At 45.8% G+C, this 19199-nt stretch overlaps 1 protein-coding gene across 4 annotated transcripts in view; it reads left to right on the top strand.

Annotated features, from left to right (window-relative positions):
- The window catches only part of LOC142584982 (N-acetylglucosamine-6-sulfatase-like), a 68417-nt gene extending 49476 nt beyond the window's left edge, over positions 1 to 18941 (top strand). For 2 of the 4 annotated variants that reach the window (XM_075695385.1, XM_075695382.1), the window contains 7 exons: positions 1345 to 1518; positions 3400 to 3482; positions 5344 to 5462; positions 7435 to 7538; positions 10390 to 10602; positions 17196 to 17312; positions 18282 to 18941. In XM_075695385.1, the coding sequence (XP_075551500.1) occupies positions 1345 to 1518; positions 3400 to 3482; positions 5344 to 5462; positions 7435 to 7538; positions 10390 to 10602; positions 17196 to 17312; positions 18282 to 18452 (981 nt within the window). In that variant the 3' untranslated portion in view covers positions 18453 to 18941. The remainder of the gene's footprint in view (positions 1 to 1344; positions 1519 to 3399; positions 3483 to 5343; positions 5463 to 7434; positions 7539 to 10389; positions 10603 to 17195; positions 17313 to 18281) is intronic. The other 2 variants (XM_075695383.1, XM_075695384.1) reach the window with 2 other exon arrangements.
- The last annotated feature ends 258 nt before the right edge of the window (positions 18942 to 19199 follow it).

The following is a 19199-nucleotide window of genomic DNA, read 5'->3' as shown; positions in this document are numbered from 1 at the left end:
CTGCTTTGGCATCGCCTGTTTCGGGCACAATGACTGGAATGAGATCCCTGCTCTGGCATCGCCTGTTTCGGGCACAATGACTGGAATGCGAGGATGATCCCTAGGCGGTCGCATCGCCGCAGTCGCGCCTGGAAACACCTGGCGATGAGTGTTGCGGCGACGACGATCGGGCCAAAATGTCTGCCGCCCCGCCGCAGTCGCGCCGGCAAAACCACGTGTCGCAGGCGAAACGCAACAACATCCAAGACCTTCGGCAGCGTTCTGGTCAATAGACCATTCCTATACTACGATCACGAACGACATCAATTAAGACAAAACAAGCACAAAATGCGCAGTGGTGCTTTCTTATGCCTTCGCGGTGGGCTTTGCCCGGAACATAAAATGCTATCTGCATGCTCCCCGTTTACTGTCCGATTTGCATACGAGTCACTGTCATGGGAGCAATACAAAAAAAAGCCCTATAGGACGCTATAAAGACTACAAAGATTCACTGCCATCCACACTGCGCTGTTCTGTTATGTTCAGAATACTGTTAAGCATGCGGCAAAATGTTCAGTTACAAAGTGCACATGCGTTCTATGCGCACATAGAAGAACACGACGAAGGCATTTGCTAGGCTTATACAACACAATGTCAGGAGCCTCGAAGTCACAGTGCGAATGACAAGATCTGTGACTGTGAAGCTACTGCAGGGATTTTGTAGCATACATATGGAGCCTCTGTCCCGGTGACAGGTCCGGTCACATGCACATAGGTTTTCGATTTATCCTAGTGCGCGAGCGTTAATGATGTCGTCGCGGCTGCGTCGAATGTATCATTGACGAAGTCCTGCCGAATGTGGGGCTCTCATCACTTCACCCAAGCAAAAAAAAAAAAAATAAGGAAAGCAGTGCGCACGGTCAGTCCATATAGAAGGCCGAGTGATGATGCTTCTCTCTGTCTGAGTCTATCACTTTCGAGACTATCACTTTCAGCGGACGTTGGTTGGCTAACGCAGCGGGCGTAACACCTGTCGCTCTAGTGAGGCATTCTGTAAGATGGCACGTCTCGCAAAAGTGAAGGCATCTCTAGTAGTGATCCGCCGGGAACACTGACGCAGGTGTTCGCCTTGAGCGGCTCAGTTATGCATTCACGGCAGATGTTCCCTTTTTCCTACACATTCTCCCCTTTTCTTCGAAGGTTAAAGCATTTTTTTTAATATTTGACAACTTCGAATGCAACGACGGTGTTTCCGCAATTCATAGCCGGCGTAGCGTTGAAGCTTGACGAGCTGGCGTTCTAAAGCAAGCTGCATTTCTTACGATTCATCACCTTGCTGCTGCTGCTGCTGCTGTTTCGCTGCAGAGAGCCAAGGCACTGACATTCCTGGAGGGCCGAGTAGATCAGCGGCGTCCCTTCTTCATGATGTTGAGCACCCCTTCGCCGCACGCTCCATTCACACCCGCAGTACGCCACAGGGACGCATTCCCCAACCTGAAGGCGCCCAGGACACCGGCTTTCAACATCAGTGTCAATGGGGTAGGCCTCGCCTGTCCCAGCTTGATAAAACGCCAAGGGCAAAATAGCAATAGTCCATCCATTGTTTTCGTACCACCTACGTATTTGCATTTACGCTGTTTTGTTAGTTTTCGCGCATGCGTCGTACACACTTAAAAAAAGTTAACACATTCTTTAGCAAAACGTTTACGTGTGTGATTGAGTGATTTGTTTTTTTTTTATTAATCGAAAATGTTGGTAACATACACGGTATCTCACTGGTTTCTTCCCGACGTTAATCGGTTGTACAAGGTAGACGCAGGTCAAGCAATGAAAAAAGAAATAAAGAAAAAGGGAAAGGGGGTTGCTACGAGATACGATGATGGGACCAATGGTGTTTTGTTATCTGTCGCAAACTAGAGTATTTTAATGCGATTAGCATCCTCAAGCTACAAGGCCCAATTTGGCGCGCTACTACTTAACCGTTGTCATGGTTCAGTACATAGAAGCGCTCTGAAAAGAATCTTTAAGAACCAACACTACTCCTTGGCTGACTCAGCGGCTGCGTAAAAGCGATAAGGTGGCGTTGTAACAACGAAAATCAATAAAACAGTATTTTTTTCCTTTCAATCGTACTCTTTAACGCTTCCCTAAGCCTGTGTGCGCACCTCTAGCATACAGCGGCATGTGACTGCTTACATATGTAGTTGCCGCCAACAGTTACACCTCCGCCTTGTCAGGTTTTCGTGGCCACCAAAAAAAAATTAAATTATGGGGTTTTACGTGCCAAAACCACTTTCTGATTATGAGGCACGCCGTAGTGGAGGACTCCGGAAATTTTGACCACCAGGGGTTCTTTAACGTGCACCTAAATCTAAGTACACAGGTGTTTTCGCCCCCATCAAAATGCGGCCGCCGTGGCCGGGATTCGATCCCGCGACCTCGTGCTCAGCAGCCCAACACCATAGCCACTGAGCAACCACGGCTGGCCACCAAGTCAGCCATTGAGTATGGAGTTAGCTTGAAATCCCTCTCGAAAGCACCGATGTCGCGCACGCGGGATTCACTTCCCATCGTTCTTCGCGTTTAGGTGACACAACTTTGAAGTTTGGAAGAAATAACTAGCAAATGTGTAGCGAAGCGAGCTACAAACTGCTGAATACGATGTTTTCGAACGCAATGCACAATTTCGCTTTCTTAGCTTACGCAATAATATAATTTTGACTTATTAACTCATGAATGATAACCGAAAATAAATCTTCAGTTTGCGAAGGCGACAGCTAATAAAACACCGTTGGTCCTATCCTCGAATTTCATAGTACTTCTTTTTTTATCAATATATCCAGGCCTGCGTTACTTGGGACACACTGTATAAAGGAGGGTTGGTGATAGGTGAACGTTTTGGCTATTTTTCAGTACATACCATCCAATAATTCTACGCGTCTTGCGTACTGTTCTTGTGGAATTAATGTCATTGTACTACTTGTAATTTCCATACGTATAGTACGAAAAACAGTTTCATTTATTGGATCGCATACGGCTAGAGGTACTGCCTGTTGAAATTGTTCCAGCACGTCCCCGTGGCACTATACATGGCGCCTGTATCTGGCTGAAGGAACCTGATTGTTATACACTAGATATAATCACAAGATACGCTTAAAGCGCCAAACTGTGGTGATTTTTGCAGCCAGCCACAGTGGGGATATGTGGATTAGGCTTTCCGGCATATGGCGGGCCATCTTCTAACTTGTATGCGATGCGTGGCTTGTGCGACTGGATGCGCGCGCTTACTGGCGGTTCCAGAAGAGGGGGAGGGGGGTAGAAGCCCTAAGATTTCGCCCCCCGTCGAGACATGCCGGCACTGCGCCGACAGAATTGAGCGTGCAATGAGTGTTTTGCTCATTTCTTTTTTCTGTATGCCAGACGAAGCACTGGCTAGTACGGCAGGCCATCCACCCTATACCGGAAGATGTGGTTTCCTGGATCGACGAAACCTACAGAAACAGGTAACGGCTAAACGCCCGCGCACGTTAGAAAAGTGTTCATTCAATAACGAGCCCTAAAGGTGTCAGCTTCCGCATATATACGGACTTGACGCAACGTAGTGTTTTCCTACGGGCGCGACGTTGTCATACCATGTATACCTTTCTCAAGCATCTTTCTTAGCCTCCAAGTTTCTGTCCCATATGTTAGTACCGGCATAACAGAACGATCGTACGCCTTTCTTTCGGTAAGCTGCCGTTTATGCCTTGCCGGTCATGCCTGCAGTATGCGCTACAGTCTATCTATCCTTTTCTAACAAAATGATCGTACAACTTTCTTTAGGTAAGTTGCCGGTCATGCCTTGCCGGTTATGCCTGCCGTATGCGCTACAGTTCATTTTTATACTTTTCTAGATTTCCGCATCGTGATTAGACTCCCCGTGACTAATAGGCCTACATAAACGTACTCTAGCTTTTCTAGATTCTAGAGCTTGGCTGCCAATCACCAATTGTGGTTCTCTTGCTAGGCTATTGAACATTCCTTTAATCTTCTGTGCCTCAATCATTTGTTGCCGGTCATCTCCAACGTTGCCGAAGCTAAAGACTGCGCAAAGAGCTACGGAACAAAAAGTGACACACAATGTTAAGAGGCCGGAAGACGGCGGTGCGGATTAGAGAGCGAACGAAGATAGACAATATTCTATAGTCAGCAGCGGTGAAGGAACAGTTCTTTAAGGATGGCACTCCAGTAAAAGGCGGCAACTCCTCTGATTGCCCGACAGAGTTTGCCGGCCCTACTGACCTCACGCGCATGTCATAGACTGCGCACCGTTATTTTCGTCGCCTTCTTATTCCGGCTGATATATGCGCCCACTGATCTGTACAGTGTTTTGCTGGATGCCGCTGCGCCGTTCGCCGAGCAATTAAAGCCAGTGGCAATGCGGCTTCGCGCGGTGGCACGTCGACAGGCCGTGGCGACCATTTGTAGACTCGGCGCGAACCTTCAAATGTGCGCGAAACCATGCTCTCTCTCTCATCCCTATATCCCCTTCCCCCGTGCAGGGTAGCAAACCAGACGTGCGTCTGGTTAACCTCCGTGCTTTTCCTCTCTTCTATTTCTCTCTCTCTCTCTTCTTCCAGAAGTGCATCCCCAAGCTCCCTTATTCACGCAAGCGTGCACGCACGCATGCAGACACAACAGTGACCAATTCTTTCTTCCCCTTAGCAGTCATACGTCTAAAACATTTAGTAGCGCCTGTTTAAAAAAAAGACGTGGATAGGTTCTGTATATAGAATTACTAAGATAGAAAAGCGGAGAGTTTGGCCTGAATAAAAGTTCTGATGTGCCACTCAGCGTTGGAGAAGGGAAAGAAGAGTAAATAGAGAAAGAGAGAAATGTGTTGATGAAGAAGAAATTAACTAGTGAAAAAATAAATATGAACAGCGAGGACCCTTTAAAGTCTCAAATCCAGACCCCTCTCACACAAGAATTTGATTGTAGCCGTTGAATATCACACCGACGACGACGGTCCGGCCAAAGTCCCAAGAGCAGCACTTCAGGCAAAAGTTGACAGCTAAGCTTTGACAGAACATCTGCAAATGATTGTCTTTGCACATAAAACCGTGGGCTGATGTACGGAACGTGTTTATATAGTCTCAGGTATATTTAACTCTTGCACTCTGTCTGCGCGGTCGGTAAGGTGTAGGTAACACCGAGTGAACACCCCGTCTAGTCGTAACCTGTGCGTCAAGCCTGCGTTACTTCTTTTGGCATCGCGAGAGCCCATGTGAAGGTCTGGCCCCTTTGTGAGGTCTCGTGTTTTTCATCTAGAGTTATGACCCGAGAGAGAGTCAGTGAGCTAGATTTGTCATATCTATTTCACAGATTACGCACGCTCCTTTCTGTGGATGATATGGTTGCAGACGTGCTCAGCTACCTGGACTCGAAGCAGCTGCTGAACAACACTTACGTATTCTTCACGTCCGACAACGGCTACCACTTGGGTGTGTGTGCACGTGGCCTTCTGTGTGGTACTTTAGACAAATGCAAACACACGTAGGCGTAAACTTCAGAGAAGTGGAGCTATGCTCCGCAACTTCGGTTGCTTTATTTAACCTACTGCAACGATTCTGCGAAAAATTGTAGGAGTTTTTTTGAACATGTACATGCCGTAGAAAGCTTCCCGCGGTGGTCGCCTCACGACCATAAGAGTTGAAAGAACTAAAACAAGCTAAGTCCTCGTAAGTAATGGTCGCTAGCAACAATTTGTCTATAGACCTTGTACTGAAACCGCACGTAGTTCACACTTTCTCGCAGTGAGCATGCAGTTTTCCAGAGAACTCCAAAGCACTGAACTTTAGCACAAATAAAACGAATAGGGAAATTCAAGACAGACCTGCCAGTATAAAGAGTATAGGCCTGCCATCATCAAGATAGCTTCACCGAAGTCATCCGATAGCGGCTATACGCATAGGATATCCACATCTCACCCGTACCTTTCTTCTTAAAGAAGCAAGGACTGCCAAATTGATATAACTGCGATGAACCATTAACAGTAAATCGTGTTCCTGTAGCGTCCATGGACCTACAAGACAAACCTATATTTTTAAATATGTATGCTCAAAATATGCAATTTCACCGCGCTTTCATCCTATACGCGAGAATGCCGTTGTTGACCTTAGTGTTGTTTCTAGGTTTTCAGAGAGCGCTAGATACTTGCACAAACTTTAAAACTGACATGGTTCTCTCGACCTTCTCATTCTAAGTTCTAGCAAAGGCAGCTTCTTCTGTATTTATCGCATCATTTCCTTTTATAATGTCTGGAGCATGATCACCTGTGCTGTTCTTGTGCCATAAGAACCCTCGTAACTAAATAACTAACAAAAAAGCTAAATTCTTATAATAATAATAATAATAATAATAATAATAATAATAATAATAATAATAATAATAATGATGATGATGATGATGATGGTGGTGGTGGTGGTGGTGGTGGTGGTGGTGGTGGTGATGATGATGATGATGATGATGACGATACACATGCATGGCAGAGACTAAGAAAATAGCAACTCTTTTCCTTCACAAATATGCACCAAATCCTTAAATTTGTGCGAAAACTACGAAACGACAAGACTGAACCAAGTATACAAAAACACAGGATACCAAGCGTAAGCTATCAAATGTTCTTTTTTTTTTCAGAACTTACGAACATATATGTGGCAACAACGCACGCGCAACGACACGTTGCCGAGCCCATATAACGCCGCCGTCGACTGTCACCGATTAAGCTTTTTCGCTCACAGCTATGAGGAAGGTGCGCTGACACACGGGCCCTGAGAGGCAACCTTAACGGTATAAACTTCGATTACTTCCCTTTATCTTTGGTTGCTGGACTTTAGCATTATCTCCTTCCTGCCAAAAAATAGGTTTGCTCTAGTACCGGTGTTTGCGCCCCGTGTCATTAATGCACTGCCCCGTTTGCCCAACGTCACCTGCAGCGCACTACATGGGTATCTTGCACACCATGTTCGTCAAACATTAAACAAAACTCGTGGCGCGTTTTGTCTCGCGTGCGTCAACGTAGCCCTGACTTCGCTGAGACACCTTCGTTCTAAGGGCGATTCGAATCGGCGAGTGCTGCGTCAGTGTGAGGAGTCAGTGCTGCAGAGGGGAGTATACAGTTGACCGAGGTGGACTATTGCACGAAGGTCGCAGTGATGGACAAGATGAATCGTTATTGCGAATTGCGGAGTTCGCAGCAGAACTCCCTACTCACGCTGCGGACCTCACCGCGATTCCTTCGAACAGTGCAGCCACGGTGCAATGTCGGGACGCTAAACTCCGCAACTCAGTTCATAGGCGAATACGAATCACCTATAGGCAATGGTGATTCTCATTGGTCATTGTGTTCTGCACTGGCGCTGAAAGGCACCCTGCTTTCTGAGACCAATGAGACCGTTTCATTGGCTTTTGCAGGTCAGTACTCGATGCCGAAGGACAAGCGGCACCCCTACGAGACGGACATTCACGTACCCCTGCTGGTCAGAGGGCCCGGCATCGTCGCCGGCCGGGAGGAGCGGGTGAGCGCGTTTGGTGATTGTCGACGCGGGGTTACTCGCATCCTGGCGGTGACGCATCGCTTCATCCGCCTTCTTCCAACGGGACGTTGCATAATACGTGTGCCTGAGCCAGTTGAACTGTGTACGATAACCAACCATCTGGGAACGATTAAAGAGAAAGGTCTCGTTCTTAGCCAACTTTAATAGAATATATATATATATATATATATATATATATATATATACGCACATCTCTCACATTACGCTGGAGGCAAGCGTAATGGAGGAGATGTGCGTTCGACTCTCACCTGTGGCAGTTTATCTTATCGTGCACCTATTATTTATATAATACATTATTTCCATACTTCAATAAATACATTAAAATTACCTTCCCCTATGCTTCCTCCAGCTTCGGTGCCCGTTCCTTCGCATGGGCGCGATGAACAATAATCGAGCCTCTTGGATTCCTTCACCCTTCTCGCTCATATATATATATGAATATATCCGGCATCTTAGTCGGCACAGGATACTCCTCGTTTCTTAATTTCGCGATACCGTGATCGAAAACAGCCAGACGAATAGAAATAACAGTCACAATATCCAACGCCGCGGACAGCACTGTGGTCGCACGTATACATGATGCATAATTTTGACACGCAGTAGCTCAAATTCACACATGCGCGTACATGGTGACGTACAAGTCGGGTGAAATTAGAATATGTAATTTGCAGCGCACAACGTTTAGATACCTAACTCATGACCCGCCGCGGTGGCTTAGCGGCTATGGTGTTGCGCTGCTAAGCACAAGGTCGCGAGACCAAATCCCGGCCGCGGCGGCCGCATTTCGATGGGGGGAGAAATGCAAAAATCACCCGTGTGCCATGCATTGTGGGCACGCTAAAGATCCCCTGGTGGTCAAAATTAATCCGGAGTCGATGCACTACAGCGTGCCTCATAATCAAATCGTGGTTTTGGCACGTAAAACCTTATAATTCAATTCAGATCCATAAACTATGGCAGGTTCAGTTGGAACACACAATACATAGAAACAGTACCACGGCATAGCACACTATAACGATACCATGACGCTATCGCCAATAGGCCTTTACGACCACTGCATACCATGAAAAAATGCTAAAGTATCCAACTGATGCGATTTTGCAATTCAATTGTTGGGCATAGGCCCAGTAGATAGATAGATAGATAGATAGATAGATAGATAGATAGATAGATAGATAGGTAGATAGATAGATAGATAGATAGATAGATAGATAGATAGATAGATAGATAGATAGATAGATAGATAGATAGATAGATAGATAGATAGATAGATAGATAGATAGATAGATAGATAGATAGATAGATAGATAGATAGATAGATAGATAGATAGATAGCAGGGAGGTCAACCAGACGAGCGTCAGGTTTGCTACCCTACAATATGTGGAAGGGAAAGGGGGAACAGAAAGAGGAAAGCGGGGTATAAGGAACCCTGTGTGTGGACGCAGCAAAGAGCCTTGAAATCAGACAGGTCCAACCAAGGCCTCGTGTTTACCGCGCATAATTTGTCATTTATACTTTCTCCATAAACTAAAATTACCGCAGCGTGACACAAGGTGTTCAACACCTTCGTATGATCCAATACACGAGCGCACATCCCTCGCGGCTCCGTTTATTCCCTGCAGGAAACAGCTAGTATACGGTGGGCCCTTGCGCAACCTGCGCATTGCGTAAAGGGGGGAGTAGAGTGCGCCCACTTGTTTATGTGCTATGTATTTCGCAATGCCACACGCCATAGAGTTTCTCACTATAATACCTAGAGGGAAATCTGGCGCCACCGTCTATGGGAGTTTCTTAAGGGGGCACCGTGCCGTCATGGGAATGACGGTATATGTGTCTGCGAGGCTCGTGTTGGCTGGTGTTGTAAGAGGCTTCGTCTAAAACGTGGATATGGCTACATAAATAACGCACTTTCAAAGTAAAATCCTAATGAAATGTTTCCGTTCACGCATATTACATCTTTACTCACCCACAATGCATGATCAAGCGAAGAAAAGCAAGAACAGACGACCAACTATTTCAGAGCGAGCGCGAACCTTGTCGTCTGTCCTCCAACTTTAGCGGCCCGCTGATATTTTTTACGTAACTTATAGTCGTACACGCAATAGCAAGTTTTCATAGTTAAACAAAACATGTTTTCGCGTAATAATAAAGCTAAAATAGCCCTTTACCCGCTGTTTTAGTAGAAAATGAATCATTCTGACAGACTGAACGGTACTTGCCAGGCGCGTCTTCAAGGTGTCCTGTCTCTCCGAGAACGATGTCAATCCGAAGTCACAATATACCGGCATTCCCTTGCATACCACAGCGCAGCAGCGCCAGATTTCCCTCTAGGTAATAGTGAGAAACTCTATGCCACACGCAGAGACTCGACAGACCACTGCGCATTACACTCCGTCTTCTTGCTCTCAGTTCCACTGCTGCCACTGTGAAATACATAGCACGTACGCTTGAACCGTGTATTACAGTTCCAAAAAATTGCCGACAGCTATCTGAACAATAAACATGTATTATCTTGCTTGGTTGCCTCCATACGCGTGTCCAATCGTATACAAATTGCAGAACGCGCTTCTAGGTTTTTTTTTCTGTTTGTATGCAAATTGCTGGCTATAATAAACATGTCTGCGACAGCGCTTTTTTCTGTGACACGTTGATTTCTCCTTGTTTCTATGAGCCAGTGATTGCACTGGCTCGCCAGTTTATCGTCTACGGAAAAATGGCCTGACGTAGACGCTGCCAACGTTTACCATTTAATGCGAACAAACAATAACTCGACACTGGCCTCTTACGCGGAAGCATCGCCTGCCGGCGCAGGGCGTGGCATTGAACGTCGACCTGGCGCCTACATTTCTGGACCTGGCCGGTCTTCCTTCCCGCGGAGACATGGACGGCGTCTCGCTCAAACCGCTGCTGGTCGGCGATGCGTCCCGCGGCACCCGGCCGAGGCAAAGCTTCCTTGTCGAGTACGAAGGCGAGGGGGATAAAGAAGAGCGCCCCGGCAAATGCCCAGTGCTCCAAGGAATGTCGGTGAGTTTACACGGAGAGTTCTATGAGAGTCCCAGGCCCGTCGCGGTATCTCCGTTAGAGAAAAATGGTCTCCAATCCACGCTGTGAAGGTGGTTGGACATCAAAGCTGTAAACATCTGGAACAATTACTCATTGCGACGTAGCTTGAAATTATTCACATAGCGACACTAACGTGCAATTTACCTGATTATTAGCCTAAGACGTTTCAACGGCCTGCGACTTGGCTTGCACCGCTACTATACAATAAGAGGACCAGAGAGAAGAGAAATGCGCTTAACCACACTTTCGCCTCGCATGCACGCTGCTCTTCAGGATTCCTCACTATACGTTGCCTTCCCATAGCGCTGTGACAACGTAATAAGTTGCTAGGAGGGTTCTCCTTTTTCATACCAAAGCGCAGTTACGTCACTCCCTGCGTCGTGTGCTACAGTAGCCGCTTCCCGGCAACAACTGCACCTTATGCAACCGTAATCTTTACCGGGAAACGCCTGCAGCTAACGCTATGCGCGAAAGCGAGCTTTCTGGTGCTTTTTTTTTCACTTTCCCCCGCACGGCCGGCGCCGCCGCTGCCTCGGATGCGCGAAGGCGAGCGCCATCTGCTGGTGCCGCAAGGGTCCCAGCGGCGCACGCGGCGCTCTCATCCAAAGTTTAGCCTACGGACGCGACATACCCATTGGGAAGTAGAGCTACACAGCTTTCTCTGTAAAAAAAAGAAAATCTGTGGACACCTAAGCACTTATCATGAGTTGTGAATGCGAAAGCCCCAATGTCCAACTGAACGTCGCTAAGCGGTCCTTCGAGTTATGAACTCCTCGCGAGCAGGCGAGCGCGTTGAGGCGCTTAGCCAGTTTTCATTTGGTTTTACCAGGGCGCAGTTAGAGCGCAGGCGAGAGCATGGGCGGAAAAGGAACGCGCGGATAACACAGGCTTCCGAGAGCGCGCCTCACGAGCGTCACGTGACGTCACGAACGTCACCAACGCAAGAGGCATGGTCGTGACGAGGGATCGCAGCCAATGGAAAGTCAGGTGCCGTTCCGCTGCTGCAGACGGCGCTGGATTTTTTCGCTCAATGGACCATTTGATGCTTTCGCATCAACACGAGCAAATTGCGTGGTCGAGGAAGTCCCAAAAGTTCCCAGTGAGGGAGGGTGGACTGCTCTGGGTTAATTTTGACCACCCGCTGAGTTCTCTAACGTGCACCCAAAGCGTGGTACACGAGTTGTGGCTCAGTAGCTACATAGGCGATATGATGCTGATAGAGAAAAAGTGAGAGGTCGCGGGTCTGATTCCCTGCAATCGCGGCCGCGTTCCGCTAAAGAGGGAGTGCAAGAACTCTGGAGCACCATGCAGTGGGACACGTTAATAATTTGTCCGCAGCTACGTACCTAGTACAGCGTCCCTCGCAACCTATGTGTTGTTTTGGAAGGTTAAACCTAATTAATTAATTATTCAATTAATTAGTAAGTGATAAAACAGAAACAGTATATAGAGCACGTCGTGGTTTACAGAATGAGGGTGCTAGCAGGATTATTTCAGAGTTTAAACAGCACCGTACAGCCTTCTGAAAACTCGCCAGAATAAGTGGCATGCCTTTTCTGAAGACCCCCCCCCCCCCCAGCAACAGAAGTAAATAAATAAAACAAACACGCAAACAACAAAAGAATAACTGAAAGAAGAAAAAAAAAAGAAAGCGGAATATTTCTTTTGAAGAATGAATTCTAAAAGTGTCGCGTACGATTAAGGTAACGCACTGTGTATAGGTTCTATGTTCATGCGAATTTAAAAGATAGCTCAAACTCATTCAAAACAATTCATAAAAAGAATATAAACACTCAAGAACGGTCAGAAACCGATTGTCAGTATCGATTTCAATGTTACATTTTGCTAACTATTTATACGGTAATGATATTTCAGTCTTACTTTCTGGCTCTACGAGAGTTGCTGATTCAACTGAGTGTTCCACTCCAGGCACGTAACAATCTTATCAAACTATATGACAGATGCCTGCTCCAACAGTCATAAAACTATCCCTTAATAAGTAAAAACATGCCGAGCACCGAGAACTCAAAACAAAGCACGCTAAGTTACCGAAGTACTATTAATAAATATAGATGTTAAAGCGAATGATAAATAATACCGAATTGAACACCGATTTCCACATGTGTGTGGGATCCGCCAGTTCTTTTTTTTTTTTTGTTTTGTACCTGTATCTTGTTTCTGCTTTATCAAGTGTGAGGTTTGTTTGTTTGTTAGTGTGTTTGCGTGCACAATCCAGAGTTTGTCCTTAGATTCTCTCTACTCATGTTTTGTTCTTACCTACCGTAATGTAAGGTCGCAAGGTGTTACGGCTACAACATATATATATATATATGCATATATATATGCTTCAGTATATTATAAGCCATAGACGCCTTGCAATCGGAAACAAGCTCCGGATATAACGTAAGATGATGCATTCTTTCCTTCCATTGCAATATTTAAAAAGTTGCAAGCGCAGCCGTAAGGCGACATAGTTCTACAAGAAAGCCAAACTTTTACAGTGAAGCTGCTAATTGGATTCAAGCGCGCAAAAACGTTAAATGCCAGTTATCACGGTATTATATATTAAAATAAAACTGCAGCACTCACGAAGTTTATATATTTACAATAATATGGCCAATGTGGAGGCATATTTTCAAGCGTATGTGTCAATAATGGTTTATATATGGAGTATGTTATGCCCTCGTTTTTCGCCCTTTTCATCAAGCGAGGGACAAATGTGTGGCTGTGCTGGACAGTATTGAAGACATGTCTCTTAGATACTATCCTAGATACCCTTAGGGTTTCTTCTATCTGTATCATGATACACCTGGCAAGATGTATATCAGTATGTGTACTTTCGATACATGAAAGAATGTATCGTGCATCTTAAGGTACAAGACACTGGCTATCGCAACATCACTGTGCGAAAATATAAACGTTGGCAGAACTCCGCTTATAAAGCTGATACTTCTGCCACTAAGCCACCTGAATAAAACTAAAGGCAGCGACATTCTTTTATCATTCTGCCAGAGCCCTCCAGCGAGGGCAGGCGATGAGGTCAGGATGAAATAACCAGAATACGAAAGGTCATTGCAGCTTTATGTGCTCTCCGTATAAAGAATGAAAGATTATGAGGTTTTACGTGCCAAAACCACTTTCTGATTATGAGGCACGCCGTAGTGCAGGACTCCGGAAATTTCGACCACCTGGAGTTCTTTAACGTGCACCTAAATCTGAGTACACGGGTGTTTTCACATTTTGCCCCCATCGAAATGCGGCCGCCGTGGCCGGGATACGATCCCGCGACTTCACGCTCAGCAGCCCAACACCATAGCCACTGAGCAACCACGGCGGGTGCATACACGATGTGTCACAATAAAATTTGGAGGACGCTTAAGCCTAGCCTTTAAGAGTGAAACGCGATAGCGTTCAAAGACCCCTGACTGCTTTTCATGCTTCCCGGCAACTGCAGCTTATGTAACCGTAACGTTTACCAGTAAACGCTGGCTGTGAAAGCTATATATGCACGAAGGCGAGCTTTCTGGTAGAAACGCGGCCCCTTGCGTGGGCCAATCCTGGAGGTTGTGCACAGCCGCGGCAAAAAAACAACATATTTTTTCAGGTCTCGGTTATTGCTTCGCACTATTAATATTTAAGTCTGAGAAGATTTAACATAAGATGCATGCGCTGTCGGTTTTTTCTTTCAATACATTTGTTTGTGGGCTGTCATTCTCAAAATTCCTAGGAATAACATTGTCAAGAATGTAAGGCCTGTTATGAGCAACTTTGGCGATAGAATGATGCGGCAATAATTTAACCCGCATATACCGCATGTCATATAGCAAGACGTGGCGTATACATATACTTAAATATATACTGAAATTGTCCCTCACGGACAACTCCGCAGACGCCGACACCGGATTTTCTGCGACACGGGGCCCTTGATCGCGCTGTCGCGTAAAACATGTTGATAAACTAACAGACATTTCATTCTAATAAAACAAGGTAGGTCGGACTTACGAAATTTCCAAGAAATCATTTTTTGTGGGTATGCATTTGCTGCTGTATTATGTAAATCTATAATGAGAAATTTGCGAATGTATCGAAGTATCTTAAGATAGAAGTGGAAAGTATCGTATCGGATACAATATTTGCAGTAGTATTTTTTTATCTGTATCTCAAGTACTTGTTTCCAGAGAGAATATATATATATATATATATATATATATATATATATATATATATATATATATATATATATATATATATATATATATATATATATATAATGGCAGAATTGCAAAGTATTTTGCGCAGCTCTGATGTTTGGCAACCAGCGTGCGGCGAGCTTTTCCTCCATTCTGGCTTGTGCGAGCCGGCAAGGTGCTGCTCGAATGTGTTGTCATCGCGTGGTGTTGGAGATGCTTTAGCTGCTTTTGTGAAATTGTTTGGTGTAAACTCATACAAGGTAGCCGGGGAAGCATTTCGTAGTCCTCGGGCGGAGTCATAACTGCGGAAGGTGGGACCTCTTGCCCGCGCAAACATGCAACAGTGCGTCGCCAGCTGTAGTGTGTGTTGCCGTGAACTAGATTGGGCTGCGTCGACTTCCATTCGGCGAAGAACAGCAGCGGCGTCTGTGAATTGCCAGCTTGAAATGGAAAAATCTTCTCGCTCTCTGATCGCTTGGCGCGATAACTGGAACATAAAGTTATTCTTATACACGGCCAACGCAATGCAACCCCAAAAGATCTAAGCGCCGATAATTTTAATGTTTTCATCAGCCACCGGCACCGTGCTCGCGAGCTTAAAATCTACCATGCTATATGTTGACCATCCCGCACGAGGCCGATGCGCTGGCTCAACGCAGAGATTACTGCGGGTGATAAACCATCGTGATACGTTAGTTTTGTGCCTCAGCGGCGACTCTTTGTCCTTGTAAAGTGGTAATATCCAACAGGAATTGCCTAAAAAGATTGCGACAACTGTTCGTGATAACAAAATTTTCGTAAAACTGATGAGTGCGTCGTACAGGGACGTTCCAAAGAATAAAAATAAGAAAGAGAATTTTTGTTTTCTTGTAGCTCGTACGGTAAGGTGCTGTTATATAGTAATCAGAACTATTTTATCTGTGGGCAAAAAAATAAACGCGTTTAGCTGAGGAGGATGTTGCGCAGTTTATCTAAAGATAAGTTTGAACGCCCTTCAAAGTAAACAGCAGAATTCATTTCGTATAGCAGAACGGCACCTACACTGTTACATTCGTCACGTATGTTTCTTAAGTTCTCATTGCTGTAAAACCACAGCTCGGGCGAAACTACAAGGCGAATGTTGTAATAACGTAATGACGAATGTCTATAAGTGCACACAACTGATCTCCGAGGCTGATTGTACAAAGGTTCAAACGGAAGCACGCGCATCGCGCGGGGTGCCACACATCCGTCCACCGGCAGTACATCCACCGGCAGCAGAAACTTCGACCGTGTCAAGTTGAATCGCTTTGGCACCTCTCACAGAACCACTTCCAACGTATAAGACGCCACGTCAATACAGAGTATACCGCGTCAGCACGAAAAAACAGCCACCCGAAACAGCCGCAGAACGTACACCTGGCATTGAACACAGCGCTTCGCCCAAGCTAGCATCGCGGCGACATCAGCCTGCTCATACATGGCGGCCGCGGCCTGCGCAATATGGCGGCGTCCTTGAAAAATAAACGGCCTTTCCCGTCATTCCGGTGAAGAGCAAACGCGACAGAGACCTCATATTTAGAGAAAATGACAATTGAAACCAGGAATTAAGAATAACGGATGTGCATCAGTCAACCGTTTGTGATGCTGAACGAGCGCGAATTGTCATTTTCGGTAGACCAGCAAAAAGAAATGTGATAGTGTGGCTTTCAAACAAGAATGTCTTGCTCCTTTTCTATTTAGGTAGTGTAATTCGTTGTCACACGGTGGTGCATTGGTATGTGTACATATGAATATGAATAATTCTTTTCTTTTTTTTTCTAATAAAAATGCAGTTGCGAATCCAGCCGCTGTCTTGTCCGTTCATTCTGGTTCTTTGTGTCGTGCACTGTGCGCTGTTTGGCGCGTTTTAAGATGGTCGGTCTCCCAACTCGTACACCTGCAGACACTGCTGAACAGTCCGCCCACTATATAGTTGGCTGATCATCGCCGTCGGCATCTTGTCGGCGTCGGCGCCGTGTCGGCCCAGTGTAACCGCGGGTCTTGAGGGATGAACTGTTTGTGTGGTTCGTGGAGACTCAATCCCGTATTCGTAGATCTACGCATCGTAACTTGAATCCCATGCTTCACAATGACGCCTGTCGCGAACGCGCCGAAGGAAACGTAATGGACGTCGTTGTCACGCTCACGCCAAGTGTCATTTAGATCAAGTGAAGCATATGGACTTCAAGATATGATGCATTTCTCAATGCGGGGGTTAGACTAACGCTGGTGAACGCGAGGCCTTCGAGGCAAACAACACTGAGCGTGTGCTTTTACGTTGAAAGGCCTTGGTGTGCGCGCACCGACTCAATATGTGAAACTCGCTTTTCTTTCCCCTTCTAGGGCTGTGACCCGGATATCGAGTGCGAGTGTCAAGACTCCAAAAACAACACGTACCTCTGCACGAGGCACATATCTGCAGAAGCCAACACCAAGCTCTGTGCGTTCGATGACGAGGAGGTGGGTAGGCGCCGTAATGCCGTCAGAAAGGTCGACGCACAACGAAAAAGTCATTTTGTAACAAGGCACTCACGTGTCGCCTCTGCCTCAGACCTTTTTGCTTTATGAACTGAATTTTGCCAATTGTAAAAGCATCCAGCGTCCGTGCGCAGAATGGAAGAAAAGGAACAGTAAACTATCAAGCAAGACATTCGCACAATGTTCAAATTGTACCATTCGATAACTATATATATATATATATATATATATATGTATATATGTATATGTATATATTCATGGTTGAAGCAGACAAATTCTCGTTATATCTGTGATATCTTTCGCAGCTGATTTAACGATGACGGCGATATTAGTTAGGCAGGATTCATAAGTTACTCTTCTAAGATATCAAAATCATCACGCCGTCATTAGAAACATGGTAAACCCGAAAGGCAGGAGAACCTAAAAGCGAGTTATGCCGCCATTTTGAAGTTCCTATGGTAGCTCTCCGTATCGCCGCCAATTTTGACATAATTTGTTTGGAAATCCTTAATTGTTCGAAGATAAACAGTGATTGCATTGAAGTAGTTTCATACACATTAAAGGATTCGGCCAAGTGAGTTCGGAAAATTACTTTGCCGTAGTAAAAACATAGAGGAAAACACGGCCCAAATCGCGCAAAAGTACTTCGAAATCTGTCACGACGCACATATGCATTAACGTGCCGGCTCTCGAGCTCTGGCTTGAATTTAGAACACAAAAACACTGGCCTTAATTCTCTCCCCTAGCCAGCAAAATTTTCCAACAAAGTAAGTGCAAATAGTCTTCAATGAACACCTCATGCAGTAGCCAAACCGATATACTAATGATGTTTAAACCATCGCATACAACATAACGTTTTATTATCCTAGTACACCGCACACTGGGCTATACTGCATTCAGTGATATTTGCTAAGGATCTGCAGTAACGTTACTTTTTCTTTTCGGCTGCAGAGTTTCGTGGAAAGCTACAACTTGACGGAAGACCCCTACGAGCTTAAAAACCTGTTCCTGTCGGACCACGGTGCGCTCCGTCGCTACGACGGGCGAATGTGCCTCAGTGAGCTCCGATTCTGCCGGCGGGAGTCGTGCTACGTGGACTGCTGGAAGTCGTCGTCGCGATAGAACCGCAAGCCATCGCCACGAACGAGCTCTACACCGGTAGAACGTGCGCTGTCGAAACAAGGTCCCGCGCTTGCGCTGGGACGCAGGCGCGTAATTCTTCCCCCGGAGCTTCGTGAACTGTTTCCCCAATAGCGTCCATTCGTCCATGAACACGCTTGGGCGATTTCCATCATGCACAGACTATAGGAGACCCATAGTGGGTGCCTGAACCCCGCCGGCCGTGTCAAACTTTTGTTTTGTCATTGCGGTTATAGGGCACTGCGCAATTAATATAACCAACAGAAAATTTACGGAAGTCTGCAGTACATAATAGCCAATAAGTCAATAAATTTAGATGTTTGCACATAAGCCAGAGAAGCTTTGTAGCATTTTTGTGCTGGTGAAAGCGAATTCTTACTGAAGAGCTGTGAGAGGGGCTCATGTATAATTAGCAGAAAAAGGCAATAAAACATCAGTGAAGAGTAAAAGACTCATTGTTGTTATCACAAGTGACCCACGTGCGTCTCATTATTTACGCGATTAAGCCGCGTCGCACAAAATCCGGTGTCGGTGTCGGCGGAGTTGCCTGTCAGCGACAGTTTCCGTATATATTTAGGTATATGTATATGCCACGCCTCGCTAGGCGACATGCGGTATATGCGAGTTATATTGCCACGTCATTCTATCACTAAGGCTGCTCGTACTTACATTACATTGCTCGTCTTACATTCTTGACAATTTATTCCACATAATTTTGAGAATGACAGC

This window comes from Dermacentor variabilis, chromosome 6, assembly GCF_050947875.1.
Source record: "Dermacentor variabilis isolate Ectoservices chromosome 6, ASM5094787v1, whole genome shotgun sequence".
NCBI classification, from domain to species: domain Eukaryota; kingdom Metazoa; phylum Arthropoda; class Arachnida; order Ixodida; family Ixodidae; genus Dermacentor; species Dermacentor variabilis.
The sequence above is the reverse complement of the archived record's forward strand: the minus strand, read 5'-3'. Positions and strand labels throughout refer to the sequence as shown.